The sequence below is a fragment of the Phoxinus phoxinus genome, assembly GCF_949152265.1.
Source record: "Phoxinus phoxinus genome assembly, contig: scaffold_136, whole genome shotgun sequence".
Classification (NCBI taxonomy): domain Eukaryota; kingdom Metazoa; phylum Chordata; class Actinopteri; order Cypriniformes; family Leuciscidae; genus Phoxinus; species Phoxinus phoxinus.
Window position 1 is genome coordinate 1 of NW_027639392.1, and position 21,961 is coordinate 21,961.

Here is a 21,961-nt window from a genome sequence, read left to right on the forward strand (position 1 = left end):
TTCCAACCCAGTCTCACGGCAGTTCGTGAAATAGTCACGAAATTGAATCTATTGATTCGTGTTCATGGACACGAATTGCCCCATTTTTTCGTGTCACTCGGCACGACTTTCAATCTAATGTATTTCAATGGGACGTATTTTTCGTGCCTACCCCACGTTTTTCTTTCGAGAGCACAGTATTGTTTTTTCTCAATTGTTATTCATTTTGCAAACTTTAAGAGCTACATTACTCTAATCAAGAGATTTTAATCCTCGTTTTTATTGCTTTATATTCGTTAGGCTACTCAACATTAATCTATTTATTCGTGTCCAAGGGCACAAATATCCTTCTTTTTTTTCGTGTCACTCCGCACGACTTTCAATGTATTTCAATGGGACACGTATTTTTCGTGCCTGCACCATGTCTTTCTTCCGAGAGCACACTATTTTTTTTTACAATTGTTATTCATTTTGTAAACTTTAAGGGCTACATTACTCACTCAACATTTAATCAGGAGATTTGAATCCTTGTTGTATTGCTTTCTAATCGGTAGGCGACTCAACACGAATTGATTCGTGTCCTAGGCACGAATTTCCTTCTTTTTTTTTCGTGCCACACAACACGACTTTCAATATAATGTATTTCAATGGGACGTATTTTCCGTGCCTGCACCACGTTTTTCTTTGCAACATAGGCTATGCCGTTTGGTCATTTCCCCCCTCACGTCCAAAGCCGACGTTGAGGGTACCCCCATTCGTCACTTGACAACGGAGAGGGTCGTCCGATAGATTTGAGAAATCCCTCATCTTTGAATTTTGAACTTTAATTATTTAACACTAACTCTTTTTCCTTTCTTTTTTATATAATTTAATACATTAAAATTACACAATTACAGGACGGTATATTTTCTATATGCTTAAAACATTCATTAATTTAGGTGGGATATTTGATAATTTTCGATCACATATTGTAATTTCCCCCTCACGTCCATAACGTCGAGGGTAGCTAGCTGAAACCCTTTTCTAATTCGGTAATATCACGATTTTTCCTCTCTTTTTAATATAATTTTGGACTACATTAAAACGACATAATTGCAGGACTGCATATTTGCTGTAGGCTTAAAACATGCCTTCATTTATTGTGGGATATTTTATAATTGTCGATGGTATTTCAATTTGCAATGGCTTAATTATAGTGAGCCTACTTTGTTGTTTTTTTGTTTTTTTTTGCGCCAAAAAAAGGAAAAAAAGAATAGCCTACTTTTATAGAACTTTCATCTCAATACTGATTATGAAGTTGTAATAAATTAATTATATAGCCTACTGCAGAAATGTTTATATTACTTTATATGGACATATCCTTTGGCAAAGAGATGGATGCATTCTGGGAAGTGATATGTGTTTAAATGTAATGGCTACATACTCGTGTTTCCTTCACTTGGACATTTGCTGACCCCTTTAAAATTTTGAGCACGGATATAAAATATTAAGACTGTACTTTTTAATTATGATTGATATTTTGGCGCAATATTGTGCAACACGTCACTGTGTGTGCGACCATCGCAGAAACCATTGCCCAGCGCGATTCCACCACGGTAAGTCGCTTACAACAGTCTAATAAGCAAGATGAATTCATAAGCATTATTTACACATCCAAAATTAATAAAATTACGATGTTATTATAAAAAAACATGTTCTAGTCCTAGATATAGGTTCTATATATATATATATATATATATATATATATATATATATATATAAATAAAAATGAATTAAAAAAAAAATGTTACGCGACTTTTAACAGTAGCACAGGAAATAGGAACAACGTGATATGTATTTATTTATCCTAAGCATTTATAAGAAAATGGGAATCACTCACTATTAGGGTACACTTTTTAAATCTTATATCAACATAACACTACATAATTAACATTTTCTGTTGTTCTCCCTGCAGATCCTGTAAAACATATCACCTGTCTAACCTATCCGAACCTCATTGTCAAAAACCCAAAGGCACTTTTAAGAGCCAACCTCTATCTCTTCATTTTCTATATCTTACATCCTCTCTGTTCTCACTGTATCTATATTTCTGTCCATCTCTTCAATCTTTATCTATCTCACGGTCTGTATCTATTGCTCTTTCTTTCCTCCCTGTCTGTCTTTGTCTACTTGTCTGTCTTACCCATCTTTGTCAGCCTGTCTGTTTGTATCTGACTGTCTGTCTGTCTGTCTGTATTTGACTGTTTGCTATAATGCCAGGGGGGTCTACAAAAAAGATCTGCCCCTTTTGTCAGGGAATAATATTTTGTGCTCAAAGAATCTGCTCACACTGTAAGAAGGAGCAGCCTCTCAAGCAGCGCCTCAAGAAGAAGCTTCAGAGGTTTGATGAGAAGCGAGAGGAATGGGTGGTTGGTCGTAAGAAAAACCACAACACTGCATCCATCAAGGATGAAGCCACTATCATGGTACGTACAATTTCATACATGACAGTAAACGATCATCTAGGAAGTACATTCAGTGGTACCATTTGTTATTGAGCATGCCAGCGCAAGATCAGAAAGGCATTATTTTTTGCCAATATAGATAAATTTGAATATTTTTTTCCCCAATGATACTTTGTCCTCCCTGTGTCATCAGAATCAATTTAAAAGTATAATTTAACTATCAACTTTGAAGGCACACGTAATTGTGATTTGTAGTTTTTATTTTAGTGGTGGTAATACAACCATAAAGTTATCACATCTTCACCGTAATACATCACATACCTAAATGATCTACCAGAGCAAAATTTTAACACACAGCAAATATAATTGAAACTCAGGAATTCTTGAGTTCATAACATATACAGGCATGCATTATGAAGGAATTACAGGTGCAATTTAATAATCAAACTTTCTTATCGAGTGGATGAGAAATTACACATGAACTGCATTCATACTGTAATTTAAATTAATATTCTTAGTTATTTTTTATGTTGTTTTTCTATTACTTTAAACAGCAAACACACAATTTTGTCATTGCAGCTTGAGAAACTCCATGCCATTGGCTACAAACCTGTTCTGCTACTCGGAAAGGAGAACAAAAAAAAAGAAATTAAGTGCGAAATATTAACGCCTCGCTGCACACTCTCCACCTTTGCCCAGGACTACCTACAGAAGATAGGTTCATTTTATGAATACCTTTGTGAAGGTGAGATGCATGCACTGTATCTTAAAGTCACAGTTCACAACTTGTGTTGAGAACGCAAAACATTTTATTAATGTTTAAATCTTAAAGGAATGGCTCACCTCTAAAATTCACCTCTGCTGCTGAATGCTTGTATGATCATAGTCTACTCTATGTGACGTCTCTACCAACACATTTAATGTAGACGCAAATGGGTAGAAAAACATAAAAATTCACACCTGGCAATTGATTATGGGAATTGAAGTAAACTGTTTTAAAACAGTAGTTTCCTGCAACTGCAGATGTAGACATGTAGATTCTAAGTGTATTGAGCCCTGTTTGTATTAATAGCATGCAGCACACTGGTCTACAATGGGATTTGGCACCCAGAGTTAAGTGCATTCAAGCATATACTGTCAACTTTAGAATTATGTTTGGTATGTTTTTGTAGGAGCCATATTTCATATCGGTTTTCAGCCCACATACAACCATATTTTTTAATGTTTAGGCACACTGACCACAGCATTTTTTGTAGTGACATACTAATTGAACACATTACATTAGCAAAGACCCGTTTTGGTCACTGGGTCAATTAATTAAATGACGATGAATCTATACTCATTGAAACAATATCGAGGACAGTGCTAAAATGTAGATCATTAACGGAAATAACACAGAGAAAAAGAAAACCATCAAATTTTTGCTGGATACACCACAAACTTACACTGCTACTAACTTTGAGGCATAAAGCCCAAAGTTTTTTAGCGCACACAGTCTAGTCTTAACTGAATTGTTTGACCCAGACTGTAAACAAACATTATACTTGTCATTTTTTTCAATAGATATTATGAGCACTCTGGGTTTTATTTTCCTGACTTAAAGATATATTGGTTATCGTCATAGAAAATCAATCAAATATATTACAGATATCTAATACATCCAGTAGACTCTCAATAGTTCTCCTGCAATCAAAAGTGCCTTCAAATCTGGTTGGGGAAAATTTGGTACACATTTACCTAACAGTTAAAACAGGTACAGATCAAGCTTATGGTTAACCTCTATGTTTTAAATAAGCAAAACACAATACTTGTTAACTTGCACAGGATGGACCCAGGATTCCAGTGGCAATGAGGATCAGCTGATTACTCTGCAGCTCACACCCTGCGAGGCGAGCCCCACAGGGGGGCAAGTGGAGCAGCCAGAATGCACGGAGGGGCAAGTGGAGCAGCCAGAATCCACGGAGGGGCAAGTGGAGCAGCCGGAATTCACGGAGGGGCAAGTGGAGCAGCCGGAATTCACGGAGGGGCAAGTGGAGCAGCCGGAATTCACGGAGGGGCAAGTGGAGCAGCCGGAATCCACGGAGGGGCAAGTGGAGCAGCCAGAATCCACGGAGGGGCAAGTGGAGCAGCCAGAATCCACGGAGGGGCAAGTGGAGCAGCCGGAATACACGGAGGGGCAAGTGGAGCAGCCAGAATCCACGGAGGGGCAAGTGGAGCAGCCGGAATCCACGGAGGGGCAAGTGGAGCAGCCAGAATCCACGGAGGGGCAAGTGGAGCAGCCAGAATCCACGGAGGGGCAAGTGGAGCAGCCGGAATCCACGGAGGGGCAAGTGGAGCAGCCAGAATCCACGGAGGGGCAAGTGGAGCAGCCAGAATCCACGGAGGGGCAAGGTAATTAGAACAAATTTAAAGAGTTACAGTTTATATTTGTAAAGGCCAAAAGTGTTTGACCCATGGGTTACCTTAACTTTACTTGACTTCCTGTGTTTTTCCCCCATAGAGCTTGATGCAGGTCAGGGCTCTTTTCAACGAAATGAACTCAAACACACCATGCTATAACTTTTTTGCTGCTTGAAAAAGTAAAACTCACTAGGTGATGATACACAGGGCAACTTTTTGAGCAATGTTGCTGGGCAATCTTGCCGAGTGATTGTTCCTTGGGCACTTTCACATTGAAAATGGGCAACACATTTCTATCTGGATAATTTAGATGGGTTGTGGGCCCTGTGTCTCATCACCTACAGGGTTCTCATTTTCAATGGATAATCTTCTAGAAAAGTTGATCTGATATTACATAATTAGATAGATGATAGGTCTATCTGTTTCTGTACTAGGGCTGTTGGAAGTAATTTTGTGAGTCCATTATAAATCTAAAAGTAAAATAAGTACTACTAATCAAATCCTGAAATTACTAGGCCAAATTTTATTATTAAAGATATTAGGATAATTCAAATATTCAAAATAATTGGGAATGTCAGTCTCCCATGAACAGGATCAGCGCTTGTTAAAAACAAATTTGGATTATCACAAACAGGATGGACATAAATGAGAAAATGAAACACGTGGAGTTAATGGAGCAACCTTAATTAAATCGCAATAAGAATGCATGTACTTTACACCTATTAATACATGTACTGCCACACTTGTGCGATGTTGTGATCTTCAAGAATTTTAAATAATAAGTTAAATATTGATTTGGTATACGAGTAATTTTCTTTCTCCAAACCCACAGCTGTCTTCACAGGTTCAGCCAGGGGCACAGTCGCAAGTCGAAAAAAAAAAAAGTCAGGTATGTAAATAATGTTTGTCCGTCCTTCGGATGAGACGTTAAACTGAGGTCCTGACTCTCTGTGGTCATTAAAAATGGGTGTCCTTCGAAAAAGTAGGGTGCGGTGGGGTGTAGGGTTGTAACCCCAGCATCCTGGCCAAATTTGCCCATTGGCCCCTGTCCATCATGGCCCCCTAATCATCCCCATACACTGATTGGCTTCATCACTGTCTCCTCTCCACCAGTAAGCTGGTGTGTGGTGGATGCTGCACATTGTTGGTGGTTGAGGAGATCCCCCCTTCAATGTAAAGCTCTTTGAGTACCCAGAAAAGCGCTATATAAATGTAATGAATTATTATTATTATTAGGGTAATTATTGGTGGTTCTGATAACTGTTACCATAGCTTGGTAACTATGAAACTCATTAGTCAAGCAGATTCTCTAATAAGTAAATTAATTACTTAAATAGAATTTAAAGGGGACCTATTATACTAATTTCCAGTTCTATATTTGTATTCTGATACTCCACTAGAGTAGCTTTGCATGATCCTAAAAAAGTCCTTATTTATCTTAAACTGGTCCTTTATGCAGACCCTATCTGAAACAGGTCATTTTAGATGGAGTATTCTAAAAGCCTACTATGATTACTATTTTCCAATGAGCCTGCATGTGATGTAAAATCTGGAGCCAAATTAAACAGCGTGTTTGCACACACATTAACTGAGAGGATGGTCTTTTCTCATATTTCAGGGGTGTCTAGACATACCAGGGACACATATTTATGTTGAAAAGACATTAAAAAGTGCATTCTGTCTAATTATTGTAAATGTGTTTTGTTTTTTTTCTGAGTGGATATATGACTGGACTGTAATCTTATATCCCACAGGGGGACCAAGGCATATGCCTGAAAGGAAAAGGCCACAAAAGAGTAAGTGCATGTAAATGCAATGATTCATACTTTGCTAAACATTGCAACTTAACCCCTGTTAATTCGCTTTAGTTCAATTGCTTATTTTTTTAAACTACTACAACAGACAATTTCCGGTAGTCACAATTTTATTTATTTAATGAATTATTTAGCAAACGCTTTTATCCAAAGTGACTTACAAATAAATACAATATTTACAATACAAACAGTCAAATCAACAACAGGGCAACAATACTGTATGTAAATGTCATGACCAGTCCAGCTAGTCCAGCGTAGCACACATAACCATGATTATTCATAATAGATATAGAATAGGAATTAGTATTATTGAGATTATTACAATTGACAAGCTATAAAATCCAACAGGCTTAATTAGTCAAATTTGACCAAAATGCATTGCCAAGTAGTAGAAGTAGCAGCAGTGTTCTTAGTTGTGAGCTGTGGCTTAGCAGTAGTATGGTTATTCAAGCAAGCATACCACATTGGAACCGAGAGTAATTTGGTTCCATGATACATGTTTTGATTAGTGATAAACATCACTTGTCATCCTTGCAAGTCTGGTCACTACTTAAGTATTCATAGTTGTTTTATTTTGTTTCTAATCTAACTATCTAAAAAATATTTGAAATGTGTTTTTGATGTTCACAGATTGCTCCTACCATACTCGCCTAGAGGCTTTCCCCATCAGGAGTGTATTAAGAGAAAGAGTGAGAAAGGTTAGACAGTCATAAAGGAACTGCAGAGTGTAGGCAGTATGCAGTGTAATATAGGATTTAGAAACTTCCGTGTGTTTTGGCAAATACATATTATACATACCATAATTGTTAGGTTGATACTTTTTATGTGTTCAGTCTTTTTGAATTACAGTTAATGAAGGAGTGTCTTCTGAAAATCAGTGAAACTCAATGCCTATAATCAGACATAATAGCCTTATGCTAAGAATGGATTTTATTTTTTGTCTTTTCTTACATTAGGGCAAAGCAGAAATGCTGGTTGACTGGGAGCCCTGTCCAGTATGGTATGTCTTATTCTGTTCTTCTGCTTTATGAATTAATGCATTCATTATTTATTTACTTAAACTTTATTTTTTTGCTACAATTTTTTTATTAATCTGTTCTGTTTCAGATTAAACAAGCCTTTTAAACAAGTGTAAAGCACACATCATTACCGAACATATAAGTATAACAGTTTCATTTTCCATCTATGAAGGACCACCACCATTAATGCATGCATGAAGGTGGTGGTCCTTCATAGACGGAAAATGAAGCTTATACTTATAAAAGACATGTTCGGTAATGTTTTAAGTTTATTGGAAACCCCAACCAGTAACAGAAAAAAATTCCCTTCTGTTTTTAGTGGTGAGCAGTGGGCCCATTCCTGGCAGCCAAAGGATTCACTCCAAAATAATGAAAATAAATAAAATGTATGTTTTGAACTCCATTTTGGTTTCAGCCTATTTATTAAATTGTTTCTGTGCTGCATTTGAAGTTATATCTCATCTTTCTGTAGTAATGAAAAGGGGAACATCTCCAAGAATATGACCTGGAGTTTAATTTTGAAAGGGAATGTACTAGAAATGTACTCAATCCAACTGAATTTTCTTTTTCAGATGTTATTCAAAAGCATGTTTCATATTTCATGATTATAAATTGCACTGTTATTTTATTACAGTTGACGTGTAATTTGATTTCATGTTCTGTTTTCTGTGCTTTAAAAAAAATAAGACTGTCCTTCTTTATACTCGCACATTATATCATATCTTTTACATTGTCTCTCTCACTCTCTTCTACTCCAAACTCATCAGCTAACTGGGTGTTTTATGTCTTAAACCAAATGTAATTTCATCTTAACCCTCTTGAACCAATCGTGTCATACAGTAGGTCCCTCCACTGTGGTCATCAGGAGAAGAGCTCCACATTCATCTAGATCTCAGCATTGCTACTCACCCCTTCACCACCACCAGTGTCGGCTCCATGTAGGGGATATCCCTTTTCATATCATGCATTTCTCTTAAAAGAATGTCTTGGTGTGGTCCAATTGCCAAAGACTATAGTTTCAATTTGTTATGCACCTTGTCAATAAATTTGTTTGATCATTCTTTAAGTCTCTAGTGAGTAATTAAGCAATAAATAAGCATTTGGAATATTTTCACTTATATTTTTGTGAAAGAACACAAATACACTACAATAACACTTGCAAAAGATGATCATTTTTGTTTTTACTTTTCCATACATAAATTTAATTCAAAACAATATGAGGATGAAGTGGTTGAGACAAAAGGAACAGACTACATTGAGCATATTTATATGTGAAATTTGTTTAACTTTACAAGTGGATTCTTTTTTAATTAAAATGTAGGTAAAATTTAGATATTCGAATTATCCATATATAATTTAATCAGGGCTCTCACGTTTTTATAAAAAAATTGGAGTGAGGTTACATTTGTTAGGAGAGGAGCCACTCACATATTTGAAACAGTGGCCCCAAGTTTTTGCTTGCAGTTCAATTGTATCTATTGTTCTTGACCAGCACAAACTATAGCAATTGGTCAATCTGATTAACAGACTAATTGATCCAAATAAAATATATGATTTTATCTTCTAGAACTGAACAGTTTTTGTCACTAGTTAAAAAGCCAAATATTGATTTATTGAGAAGGTCTTGATCTGGAGAGTAGCCTATTTCGCACATTTTGTAATTCTTTAATATTATGATATTGTTTGTATACTTATTGCATCTAATGCTGACATATTTATAAGTGGCAGTTTATTACATTCATCAGTTGGTAAAACAAACATTTGCAGGCCATAATTAAATAAATAAACATAATGTTAAATAAAACTTTTTTTTTTAAAGTCGCTCTTTGAAGGGTAACATAACTCCCGCCGACAATCTTGAATTCATGTCTATTGTAGCCTACCAGCTAAAACCACAGATTTGAAGTCTTGGCGATTTATTTTTTCATCCTAATCATATATAAGTATAGCATAATGTATGTTTCGGCTGTATAATGTATGTTTTTTAATATAGAATAGTAAAGACATATAACATTTATAACATTATTCCTGGTCGGGAAACCAGAAGAACTACAAGTATGGTGACTGATTTGTACACTTTGTAAGAAGTTCAATGGCGCGTCTCTCGTGGGAATTGTAGTTTATACAGTTTTTTCCCCCAACTGCTTACACACAAAATCTTTTTTATGTCACACGATTTTTTTAAACCTCTCACTCAAAGTGCAAAACTGCACACCACATCTACAAAAACAATAAACTATTTCTCAGCCTTTGACTCAGTTTTCAATTGCATAAAACACTTTTTTTCAAAACACTAGGCTACACACAATTTTGTGTGTGCAGTTTTGGGAAAGTTTTGAAAAAAAGGTGACATAGTTTTGAAAATGTGTGCAAGCAGTTGGAAAAAAACTGTAAATAGTGTACATTGGAGACGGCCCTGATGGTTGTTCTACAACTACAATAACAGTCAAATATACTTAATGACCTGGTAGCCTCGCGATTTTTTTTCATCTTGATCATTTAAATATAGTATAATGTATGTTTCAACTGTAGGAGATTGTTGATATAATACACTCACCTAAAGGATTATTAGGAACACCATAATACTGTGTTTGACCCCCTTTTGCCTTCAGAACTGCCTTAATTCTACGTGGCATTGATTCAACAAGGTGCTAAAGGAATTTTTTAGAAATGTTGGCCAATATTGATAGGATAGCATATTGCAGTTGCTGCAGATTTGTCGGCTGCACATCCATGATGCAAATCTCCCGTTCCACCACATCCCAAAGGTGATCTGGATGGAGATCTGGTGACTGTGGAGGCTATTTGAGTACAGTGAACTCATTGTCATGTTCAAGAAACCAGTCTCAGATGATTCACACTTTATGACATGGTGCATTATCCTGCTGGAAGTAGCCATCAGAAGATTGGTACACTGTGGTCATAAAGGGATGGACATGGTCAGCAACAATACTCAGGTTGGCTGTGGCGTTGACACAATGCTCAATTGGTACTAATGGGCCCAAAGTGTGCCAAGAAAACATCCCCCACACCATTACACCACCACCACTACCACCAGCCTGCACAGTGGTAACAATGCATGATGGATCCATGTTCTCATTCTGTTTACGCCAAATTCTGACTCTACCATCTGAATGTCTCAACAGAAATCGAGACTCATCAGACCAGGCAACATTTTTCCAGTATTCAACTGTCCAATTTTGGTGAGCTCGTGCAAATTGTAGCCTCTTTTTCCTATTTGTAGTGGAGATGAGTGGGGCCCGGTGGGGTCTTCTGCTGTTGTAGTCCATCCGCCTCAAGGTTGTGCGTGTTGTGGCTTCACAAATGCTTTGCTGCATACCTCGGTTGTAAGCTAAAATTGTATAACCCTAAAACTAACCCTACTCTGGAAACTGGAAGAACTTCAAGTATGGAAGCTGATTTGTACGCTTAGTAACAAGTTCAATGGCACGTCTCTACAGGGGGGAGCGTGCCTATGTTCCCACAGCCCTATGTTCCCGCAGCCCTAAGTGCCCACAGCTCTTTGTTCCCACAGAGGGTTAGGGTTACCCTAACCCTAAACCTAACCCTAACTAGCTGTAGCATAACATAGCTGTAACATAGAGCTGTGGGAACAGAGGGATAACCCCAACTAGGGAGCTAGCACAAATCTCATCTGAGACTGCTTGTCTCTTTGCCCTTTCCCTTTCTCCTCCCCCTCTCATCTTATCCGTTTCATCGATCTGTTGAAGGTTCTGATTGCTGTGTGATCAGTTTTGACTCTTTGTGTAGTGCTTTCTAAATTACAACATTGTGTAGGCAATGATAAATGGATAATGTGTAAAGTTTTGCAGTGAAAGTTTAACAAATCTGACTCATGTGTCAACACTGGGGAGTAGTGTTTATAGTTTGGGGGAAAGGGTGTGCTTTTTGATAAACGGTGTTGTGTTTTTGAAATTTGAGTTCAAATCCATAGTTATAGTGTTTCAGCAATCGAGAAAAACTGTAACATATACACCTAACAGATAAACATTACTTATTATGATAGATCTTGTTTAATTACAAACAAGGTTGATTGTTTGAAAATAAGTAAAAAGACATGCATTAAAGTAATTAATTAATAATGCAGTTTGATGTTAAACAGTTTATCTGTAAACAAGATTCCATAGTGTGATGTTTTTATCAACTATAAAAATTTAAAATATTGTTTTTCAATAAAGTATGAAAAAGTAAAAACAAAATATTCATCTTTGGAAATACTTTATTTCTTGTCTTTCACAACAATACCAGTGAAAATACACCAAATGCATATTTGTCAAACAAGCCATAAGGCTGTATTTAAAAACATTGGACTGTGAGGTTAAGTTCACTTGCAAAAAGCTCCAGCAGAACAAAGAATTAAGTCATCTGTCAACTGTAATAATATACAATATAAATTATAATCATAAAATAAAAAACGGTGTATTTTTCTGTTACATACTATAATGCATATTTGCAGTAAATAATATAAAGTTACACAACAGTTATATACACTCAATCAAGTAGTGATCCATAGGCAGCCTCCTCTGGGGAAAAACAAAATGTCATAGACTGACACAGACACTGCTGCTGCACCACAGAATAAGTGAATATTAAGAAATGCAATCAAGAATGAGTTTTTACATTAAGGCCTAAATGTGATGATAGATTATAGATAAATTGTCATGAGGTCACCAAGGTCATCATGTGCTTACAAGATTTCATGGCAATCTGCCCAATTAGACAATATTCAATTTTACATTCTGGTCTAATGATTGTGCTACAGGGAATGTCATAAGGTCAACATGACATGATTCATTGCTCAGCAAATTACAGAAATCGGTTCATAACATTTGTTGTATGCAAGTCAAAAGTTTAGCCTAACGTTGGTGCAAAAGGAAAGGTCACAGGGTCACCACAATTAAGGGGAGTCTCTCTTAAAAGAGTATACACTACCCTAATATCATTTAAGCCCAGTAATTACATCTGGAAATATCATACATGCAAAGTTTACATTTTTGGATAATATTGGTGCACCTATACTGAGAGGTTTGTGCATTTTCAATGAACTGTGCAATGTGCTTACTAAATTGCTTGTAAAATCTAAAGACACAGTTTGAATTTTCAACAAGATTTTGATGTGGTTCATCAATCAGCATACTAATAATACACAGATATAGGGCAAGTCCATTTCCTTCAACATAGTCCTTCGTGCAGCTTCCATCTGGGGAAATACAGAAAAACAAGAAAGCAAGAATTAGGATAAGAGGATGAATTTCAGCTGTTTTAGAATAAGTAAGGTGTGTAAAGCATTAATAAAATACACAAATGAATTATTAAGAATAACAGTAAGAGGGGGTTATTCCAAAAAACAAACAAACAAACATACATAATAATAAATAAATTACCTAAATTGTGTTTTCCTCTTCATCCTCACTGGTGTCTGGACTACTGAGGCCACTTTGATCTTCCTCTTCAACATGTAGAAGGACAGAGGCCTCAGGACCTAAGGCAGTCTTGTACTGTTGGAGGACCACTTGGAACCTTTCTGACACCTCTGACAGTCTTCTTCTTAAGAGACAGCAAAGTCCCTCATTTCCCTGGTCTACGTCTCAAAATACAAACGAGATTACATTAAAGACAAACTATATTAAAGGTTGCATCAGTGATTTCAGGCCCAAACATAAATTATCACATTCATCTAATCTTTCCTAACGATCCGCTAGCTGACCGCCCCATAAGTAAAAAAAAAAACGCCCCGTCAAAAAACGTGTCTCTGTAGGCAGCCTAGGCTCTGAGATCTGCACACAAAAACAATTGCGCTTACCACAACTCAAAACCAAAATAAATAGTGTTCCAACCAATCACCGACAGGGGTGGGTGTTGTGAGGTTTTCGCGTGCAGCCGTCATAGGCAGCCGTGCACGAGCGCAAAACCTCACAACACCCGCCATGATTGGTTGGAACACTATGTATTTTGGTTTTGAGTTGTGGTAAGCGCAATTGTTTTTGTGTGCAGATCTCAGAGGCTGCCTATAGAGACGCGTTTTTTTGACGGCTTGCTTATGGGGCGGTCAGCTAGCGGATCGTTAGGAAAGATTAGATGAATGTGATAATTTATGTTTGGACCTGAAATCACTGATACAACCTTTAAGATTGCTTCATAAGGCCAAATAACTTAAATGGAGTAAAAAAGATATCACCAATTCAAATCTTCAAATCAAAGCAGGATGATTGGCATTTTTATGTGTACCGCTGACATGGGACCAGGCTAGCTTCTGTATAAAACAACTTTTATGTATATCCCAAAGGACCACGGCAAAGAGAGCCATAACCGTACTACTCCATCCAAGTTCTGTGACTGATGTGTTTTGTTGTATGTTTTTAACACATTAGATGGACAGGGTTTTAATTAAACTTACCCTCCTCAGCCAACTTGTTCTTGAGAAGCATTGCCAGGCTCTGCAACCACGTGCAGTGTTGTGCCATCTCCAAAACCAAAACTCTTGTTTCCTCATGCAGTCGCCTTGTTAACATCACTTGGTCGTGCACTCGTTTCTTGATTGAAATGTTTGCTAAGAATCAATAACAGTTATATGTATACATGAGACAATCTTGCATAATCACTACAAACATTGACTTTTTTTATCAAATTGATACATAAGAAAACTGAAAATACACCATTAAACTAAATTAATATTACAACACTCAATATGTAACATGCATGCCTTAGTTCAGTATACTCTATAAAGCAGAACTGTAAATAAATTCCTGTGAAGCATCTAAAAACAGACATACCACTGCCATGAACCTCCCACGGCCATATTTGAGACACAGTGCTCTCTCCAGTTAGGGAATGCTCCACCACAGCTACGTCAATGGTTGTTGCAGAGTCTAGTACAAGATCATTGTATTTCTGTATCTCCTGAAGAAGGAGTTTTTTGTCTTCTGCCAGCTGTCTTCTGCCAGAAGGCGATGGCGAAACTTGCTGCTGTCTAGAAAGACATGAAGTACAGAGGCAGAGGTTTTTGACAGAACTCTTCAACAAGAAAAAAATTATAGCACCAAAAAATTGAAAAGCAAAGCTTCAGTTATTGAAGTATGTGAAAATTATAATGTAGACTGACATGGGAAACAAATTGTCCAGTGTGTAGCATTTTTGGGGGAATCTATTTGCAGGAATAACTAACACACACTTTTCATGATTGCCTGAAAATAATAATTGTGCATTAATTCATTTAGAATGGGCAGTTTTTTATCTAAATACACTCCCCTTCCACGGAGGCCGCTATGTTGCACCTCCATGTTCCTACAGTAGCCCACAACGGACAAAAAAAACACTGGGTTTAGATAGTACCTCTCACATTTTCTCGTCGGCTACCGTAGCTTGGAAAGATAGAGGTGAGGGAAGCTGGTTGCAATCGTCAAACCTTACTGATAGATACCACTAAATCCTACAGACTGGTCATTTAAAGAACAGAATTCAATGATTGAGCTGAACTGTGCTACTACATTATTTGCTAATTCCATGTTGGTGGAGTAGGATGCATACAGTAGCCTGAATTTATCCACCTAATATATTATATAGTTATACCATTCTGACGGTAGAGGGTTTGCTTCCGGTGCCTCACACTAAGGTAGAGCCCCTCAATCGATTGCTGCATTCCTCTGTGTGTTGTGCCTTGACTGGCATGAGATGTATCAGGTGTCTCTGTAGAAGATATAGTGAAAGCAAATTCACTGTTAAAACAACACAGAACCGTTTCTCTGTTTGAATTTTAATCCAACTTATTTAAACTTTGTATGTGCACTTCCTGCAGGGAACTGGAATATACTAATAAACCTGACATAAATGTGGAATCACATTAGATGATGATCCGCCTACTATTTTTTGCTGCTCTTTAATATCAAACATAAAATTTAGATTGTAGAAAGGGATGTTTGTTGTTTCTTTTATCTGGTCATGCTTACCACCAGCTGCCCATTCCTTTACATCAGATAGCCACTGTGACACCACTTCATCTGTGCAATCTAGCTCTGTTTTTTGGTCAGCTAGCCTTGCAGTCTCATCATGGAGTCTCTGACAAGTCTGATGAACAGTGTTATACAATAATCAGGATTAAAACTTTGTATGATTAACAACAGGCCAAGTAAACACAACAAAAGGACACACAAAACAATTAATATGAGACTTACCTTCACATATCTTGTGGAAAGTGCCTGATGTAAAGAGAGATTTTTTTTCTCGTTCCACCCCATTGCATGCAATGTAAGCATGTCCACCCGTGCTGTTGAAAGCAAATAATGAGGTTATGATGATCAATCTAAAAAAAAGTATACACGAATATTGCAAACTCCGATCACCTGCTTTGGACATATATTTGGTCGTCAGGGCACAACGTGAGAGGTAGCTGTTCACTTGCTCCACCTCCTCACCAGCGGTTGTCCCTGCTCCTTCCTGGTTCCTGCCACTCCAATTAATCTGTTAGTAAAGGGTGGAAGAAATTCAATTTAATTTAATTTATACAGCCCAATATCACAAACCAAAATTTGCATCAAAGGGCATTACATTCCATGCAAGAAATGGTTATGCAAAAAGACAAGATAATATAGTGTAGCTTAACTTATATTTCATATCATTAATGTGCTTGTAAATATTACAAATGTACATATGATGCCAAAATATTATACACACCTCACACTTAGTAGCATGGGCTCGAGCATGCATTACACTGAGAAAGGGTTTCATAGTGGTCAATTCCTGAAGAGCAGGAAGGACACTAGCAACTTTCTCCAGGTATGGCCAGTATTTGCATGCCACGTCCATTGCGAAGAATTGTGCCTTGGCTGGCATGAGCTCCCTTTGAAGGTACAGAGGGTAGGCAAATATCTCCCCCCTGTACATATTAAGGGCTTTCAAAAGGAACCCATGGCGACATACAGCAACCTCCATCCCCTCTTCATCCAATTTTGAAGCCCTCCTTGAAGTTTCCCTCGCTGCTGTCCACTGGGAGTCCCCACATGTGCCTCTTCCCTGTGTCTATGACACACATAACAAACACGACAAATCAAATAAAAGCAACGGCGGCATTCAATATATGGCATTTATTCTCTCAATTTGATTTTGTAATTGGTAGGCAAGAGTAATTGAAGTGGGGGTTACGTTTATTATTGTAACAACTATTTTGTCAACTTGCATTTTTCACTGCTTTCTGTATGGTGTCAACAAATCTAGACACCGCACTGTCTTCAGCCACAAAGAGCCCCTCAAAAAAGCCAGGATCATCAGAGCTGAGGAAGAAAGAAAAATAGAAAATCCATTCATGAAATATATGAAGTAAGAAAATAAATCAATAAAAAGACTGGAAGAAAGATCACCTTCCGTTTCGGCGAAAGCGATATAGCTTTCTGTTTCCATCTGCTGAAACAGCCAACATTTCCGGCGTGCAGGCTGGGCAAGTGAAAGGAGCACTACAGCAGAGCTGGTCTTCCTCAAATGATGCATACGAAAGCTCTAAGAAGCTGCGCTGCAGTGCATCGCCGTTGATAGGTCCAGACTGGAAAATATATAGAATGAAATAGTATTTTGATATTGTCTGCTTATGGAATTTTTTTTTATAAAATGGTAATAACATTTACACTTACTCTTCCTCCACACTTAGTGCGATGTTCCAGCAGCTTTGCGAAGGCTTGTCTGGAGAATCCCGGAGAGATGATCTTGAGTTCCTGGAGGGAGCTCAAGACGTCCAGTGTATAAAGTGTGGAATTGGTGATGGAGGCTGGCCAATATCCACTTCTTAGGAGGTCTTTAAAGTCAGGGGTCCACTGCTGCTGGCATGTTTGACATTCATACAGTGGCTGATGCAAGTCAAAACGCCCTTGGAACCAAAAAAATAATTAAAAATATAATACACATTTACCACATACTTAATTTTACAACACTTAGTTCATTATGCACATTGTGAATGGTTGAGAGACATTGCACAAGTTCCACAGCACACTAGTGTGAAAAACATAAAATCTACAATATATATATATATATATATATATTTTACCATTGATGGTAATTAAAATCACTGGTTTGCCTGGTAACACAGTAAAGTTTGTGCCTCCACAGGAGCAGTCTGGCACCTTCACAGTTGGCAAAATGCAAGCTGGCAAAAAGAAGGAAAACCAATTATTTAGATTATCTATAACTGTCTGCAGACACACATTGAACAGCAAAATTAAAGCTTTCATGAGAACGTACCTTGCTCATGGGTGCAATATCCATCTTCCCCTTTAATGATGCATGTGGTCGGAGGAATGGCTTCAAAAAAACCACGAATCACGCATTCCCTGTTGTGGAGTGGCTGTTTTTTGTGATGCAATACATCACAGTCCCCACAGAACCACTCCTCAGGAAGACACTCTCTGCACCTAAGGAGAAAATAAAACAATATTATAATATAATACATTATTACAGGTGAATAACTCATATAAAGTACTGTACACTATATTTAAGCTATTTCACTTTTACTAGGTTTGATTTTATTGTATAGGATTGCATAGTGCCTCAGTGTTTAGCACTGTCACCTCACAGCAAGAAGGTCCTAGATGTACTTTTCTCATTAATGTGTTTTTCATCTGGGTATCTAAGTCTTCTCCCATCCCAAAAGACATGCATCTTAGCCTATAAAGCAGGGCACTCAGCAAACCTACCCTGGGTAATTGAAGTTTGGTATTAATGAAAACCAACCTAATAACAGCAGGCTCGTTGCAAAGGCAACACAGGGGATGACCAACAGCCTCTTTTGAAATAAGGCATTTTAGGTGGTATGGTCTTGCTTCTTTCCAGCGCTCAGAGGCTTTCTGCTGCCGAAAAGACCATGATGATGCAGAGCTACTTTGAGGCTGAGCAGCAGAAGAACATGACGCCAAAATATCAGAGAGCCTCTCCATATTTTTTTCTGTAAAGAAAATCCAAAAATAAAGCGGTAAGGGATCATTTACTGTAGATAAGGAACAATTAAAAGTCAACTGATCAGTATTAGAATGAACACTTTTTTTATACTGTACACATGCATAAATTAATTCATCACTGTGAATTACCAAATTCCTCTTGATGATTTAGTTTTGTTGAGGTTGCAGTAAGTGGAACCTCCACACTGGATGACAGGGAGCACTCAACCGTGGGGTATGTGGCTGTAAAACAGCACATAGAAGAATTAGAACAAGTTAGGCTATCACACTCTATTCTTGTTCTTCTTTTCAAACTATATACTAAACAATTTATGAAATCAGACATATTTTTGTTAGGTAGTTGGTAGTGTCTTCTACATTAGTGTCACTGAAAGGTTTATCTACTTTTTAATGTCTTTTTAGATATTTGAATATTTTAAACTCTAAATAAACAATTACATTGTTCTAATTTGAGTTGGTCCAACATTGTCATAGTAAATTCCTACAAATGTCAAATAATCCAGATATAACCTGTAGCGGAGGCTTGGCGTCGCCCTCCTCGCCTCCCCCTCGGCTTACCACGTCCTACAGAGTCTCTTTTAGAGGTGTGTGGAGGGTCTCGTACACGTTTCCTCTCATCAGCTGCTTTCTGTGTATTGGAGTGAATATTTCTTGTAAGACTGATGTTGATAAAAGTACGGTAACCAAAAGGCAGGTAACTTGTGAAAGGAAAACACAACATAGTGTGTTAGTAAGGTGTTGAACAGCTTAAATGAGCCTTGGAATAGATTCTCCAAGTCTCTGTAACTCAGAGGGATGGAACTGCATATACTATTATTATTATTATTATATTCCCTTATTAACACATGTCACAGAGCATGGTAGGATGCATCATGCAATATACCTGTATTCAATCTTCTGCACTCATCATTCTTACATATTCCTCATCACGTTTTACTTTAATTTGTTATGTTTGTTATAAAATGATTGAGGTGTACAAAAACTCTAACCTTGGCTTCAGCTAGAATGTGTTCATGTTTCAGCTCCAGAGCCATGCGTCTCCCCTCTTGGTAGTGGGGATCCTTTGAATCAAGTTTGTGCTTGGTGGCCATTGCAATGCAGTCAGACACAGACAGACAGTCAGATACAGACAGACAGACAGATACAAACAGACAGGCTGACAAAGATGGGTAAGACAGACAAGTAGACAAAGACAGACAGGGAGGAAAGAAAGAGCAATAGATACAGACCGTGAGATAGATAAAGATTGAAGAGATGGACAGAAATATAGATACAGTGAGAACAGAGAGGATGTAAGATATAGAAAATGAAGAGATAGAGGTTGGCTCTTAAAAGTGCCTTTGGGTTTTTGACAATGAGGTTCGGATAGGTTAGACAGGTGATATGTTTTACAGGATCTGCAGGGAGAACAACAGAAAATGTTAATTATGTAGTGTTATGTTGATATAAGATTTAAAAAGTGTACCCTAATAGTGAGTGATTCCCATTTTCTTATAAATGCTTAGGATAAATAAATACATATCACGTTGTTCCTATTTCCTGTGCTACTGTTAAAAGTCGCGTAACATTTTTTTTTTAATTCATTTTTATTAATATATATATATATATATATATATATATATATATATATATATATATATATATATATATATATAGAACCTATATCTAGGACTAGAACATGTTTTTTTATAATAACATCGTAATTTTATTAATTTTGGATGTGTAAATAATGCTTATGAATTCATCTTGCTTATTAGACTGTTGTAAGCGACTTACCGTGGTGGAATCGCGCTGGGCAATGGTTTCTGCGATGGTCGCACACACAGTGACGTGTTGCACAATATTGCGCCAAAATATCAATCATAATTAAAAAGTACAGTCTTAATATTTTATATCCGTGCTCAAAATTTTAAAGGGGTCAGCAAATGTCCAAGTGAAGGAAACACGAGTATGTAGCCATTACATTTAAACACATATCACTTCCCAGAATGCATCCATCTCTTTGCCAAAGGATATGTCCATATAAAGTAATATAAACATTTCTGCAGTAGGCTATATAATTAATTTATTACAACTTCATAATCAGTATTGAGATGAAAGTTCTATAAAAGTAGGCTATTCTTTTTTTCCTTTTTTTGGCGCAAAAAAAAACAAAAAAACAACAAAGTAGGCTCACTATAATTAAGCCATTGCAAATTGAAATACCATCGACAATTATAAAATATCCCACAATAAATGAAGGCATGTTTTAAGCCTACAGCAAATATGCAGTCCTGCAATTATGTCGTTTTAATGTAGTCCAAAATTATATTAAAAAGAGAGGAAAAATCGTGATATTACCGAATTAGAAAAGGGTTTCAGCTAGCTACCCTCGACGTTATGGACGTGAGGGGGAAATTACAATATGTGATCGAAAATTATCAAATATCCCACCTAAATTAATGAATGTTTTAAGCATATAGAAAATATACCGTCCTGTAATTGTGTAATTTTAATGTATTAAATTATATAAAAAAGAAAGGAAAAAGAGTTAGTGTTAAATAATTAAAGTTCAAAATTCAAAGATGAGGGATTTCTCAAATCTATCGGACGACCCTCTCCGTTGTCAAGTGACGAATGGGGGTACCCTCAACGTCGGCTTTGGACGTGAGGGGGGAAATGACCAAACGGCATAGCCTATGTTGCAAAGAAAAACGTGGTGCAGGCACGGAAAATACGTCCCATTGAAATACATTATATTGAAAGTCGTGTTGTGTGGCACGAAAAAAAAAGAAGGAAATTCGTGCCTAGGACACGAATCAATTCGTGTTGAGTCGCCTACCGATTAGAAAGCAATACAACAAGGATTCAAATCTCCTGATTAAATGTTGAGTGAGTAATGTAGCCCTTAAAGTTTACAAAATGAATAACAATTGTAAAAAAAAATAGTGTGCTCTCGGAAGAAAGACATGGTCCAGGCACGAAAAATACGTGTCCCATTGAAATACATTGAAAGTCGTGCGGAGTGACACGAAAAAAAAGAAGGATATTTGTGCCCTTGGACACGAATAAATAGATTAATGTTGAGTAGCCTAACGAATATAAAGCAATAAAAACGAGGATTAAAATCTCTTGATTAGAGTAATGTAGCTCTTAAAGTTTGCAAAATGAATAACAATTGAGAAAAAACAATACTGTGCTCTCGAAAGAAAAACGTGGTGCAGGCACGAAAAATACGTCCCATTGAAATACATTAGATTGAAAGTCGTGCCGAGTGACACGAAAAAATGGGGCAATTCGTGTCCATGAACACGAATCAATAGATTAAATTTCGTGACTATTTCACGAACTGCCGTGAGACTGGGTTG

The 21,961-nt window shown here is 37.1% G+C and overlaps 2 protein-coding genes across 8 annotated transcripts; one reads left to right on the forward strand and one right to left on the reverse strand.

Moving 5' to 3' along the window:
* The first annotated feature begins 144 nt into the window (after window positions 1-144).
* On the forward strand, window positions 145-8,875 carry LOC306994277 (uncharacterized protein). 7 transcript variants are annotated; one of them, XM_079639879.1, is made up of 9 exons: window positions 145-1,574; window positions 1,934-2,444; window positions 3,003-3,168; window positions 4,248-4,814; window positions 5,656-5,712; window positions 6,578-6,619; window positions 7,268-7,335; window positions 7,594-7,637; window positions 7,976-8,721. In XM_079639879.1, exons 2-9 carry the CDS (start codon window positions 2,232-2,234, stop codon window positions 8,037-8,039), a joined length of 1,221 nt encoding a protein of 406 aa, XP_079496005.1. In that variant the 5' UTR covers window positions 145-1,574; window positions 1,934-2,231; the 3' UTR covers window positions 8,040-8,721. The 7 variants fall into 7 exon arrangements, 5 of the variants coding, with proteins under 5 accessions (XP_079496005.1, XP_079496006.1, XP_079496004.1 ...); XM_079639880.1 differs by lacking the exon at window positions 145-1,574 and having other exon boundaries at window positions 1,726-2,444; window positions 7,976-8,042; window positions 8,497-8,720; XR_013796655.1 differs by lacking the exon at window positions 145-1,574 and having other exon boundaries at window positions 1,726-2,444; window positions 4,248-4,723; window positions 7,976-8,037.
* A 5,671-nt stretch (window positions 8,876-14,546) lies between these two features.
* On the reverse strand, window positions 14,547-21,947 carry LOC306994276 (uncharacterized protein; the record flags this gene model as incomplete). Its single annotated transcript, XM_079639877.1, has 15 exons — window positions 19,604-21,947; window positions 19,125-19,242; window positions 18,744-18,836; window positions 18,391-18,601; window positions 17,902-18,071; window positions 17,708-17,806; window positions 17,298-17,530; window positions 17,031-17,209; window positions 16,850-16,943; window positions 16,348-16,692; window positions 16,017-16,134; window positions 15,849-15,940; window positions 15,624-15,741; window positions 15,247-15,363; window positions 14,547-14,647 (listed from the first exon to the last, which is right to left on the reverse strand). Exons 1-15 carry the CDS (start codon window positions 19,703-19,705, stop codon window positions 14,547-14,549), a joined length of 2,190 nt encoding a protein of 729 aa, XP_079496003.1. The 5' UTR covers window positions 19,706-21,947.
* Between the last annotated feature and the right edge of the window lie 14 nt (window positions 21,948-21,961).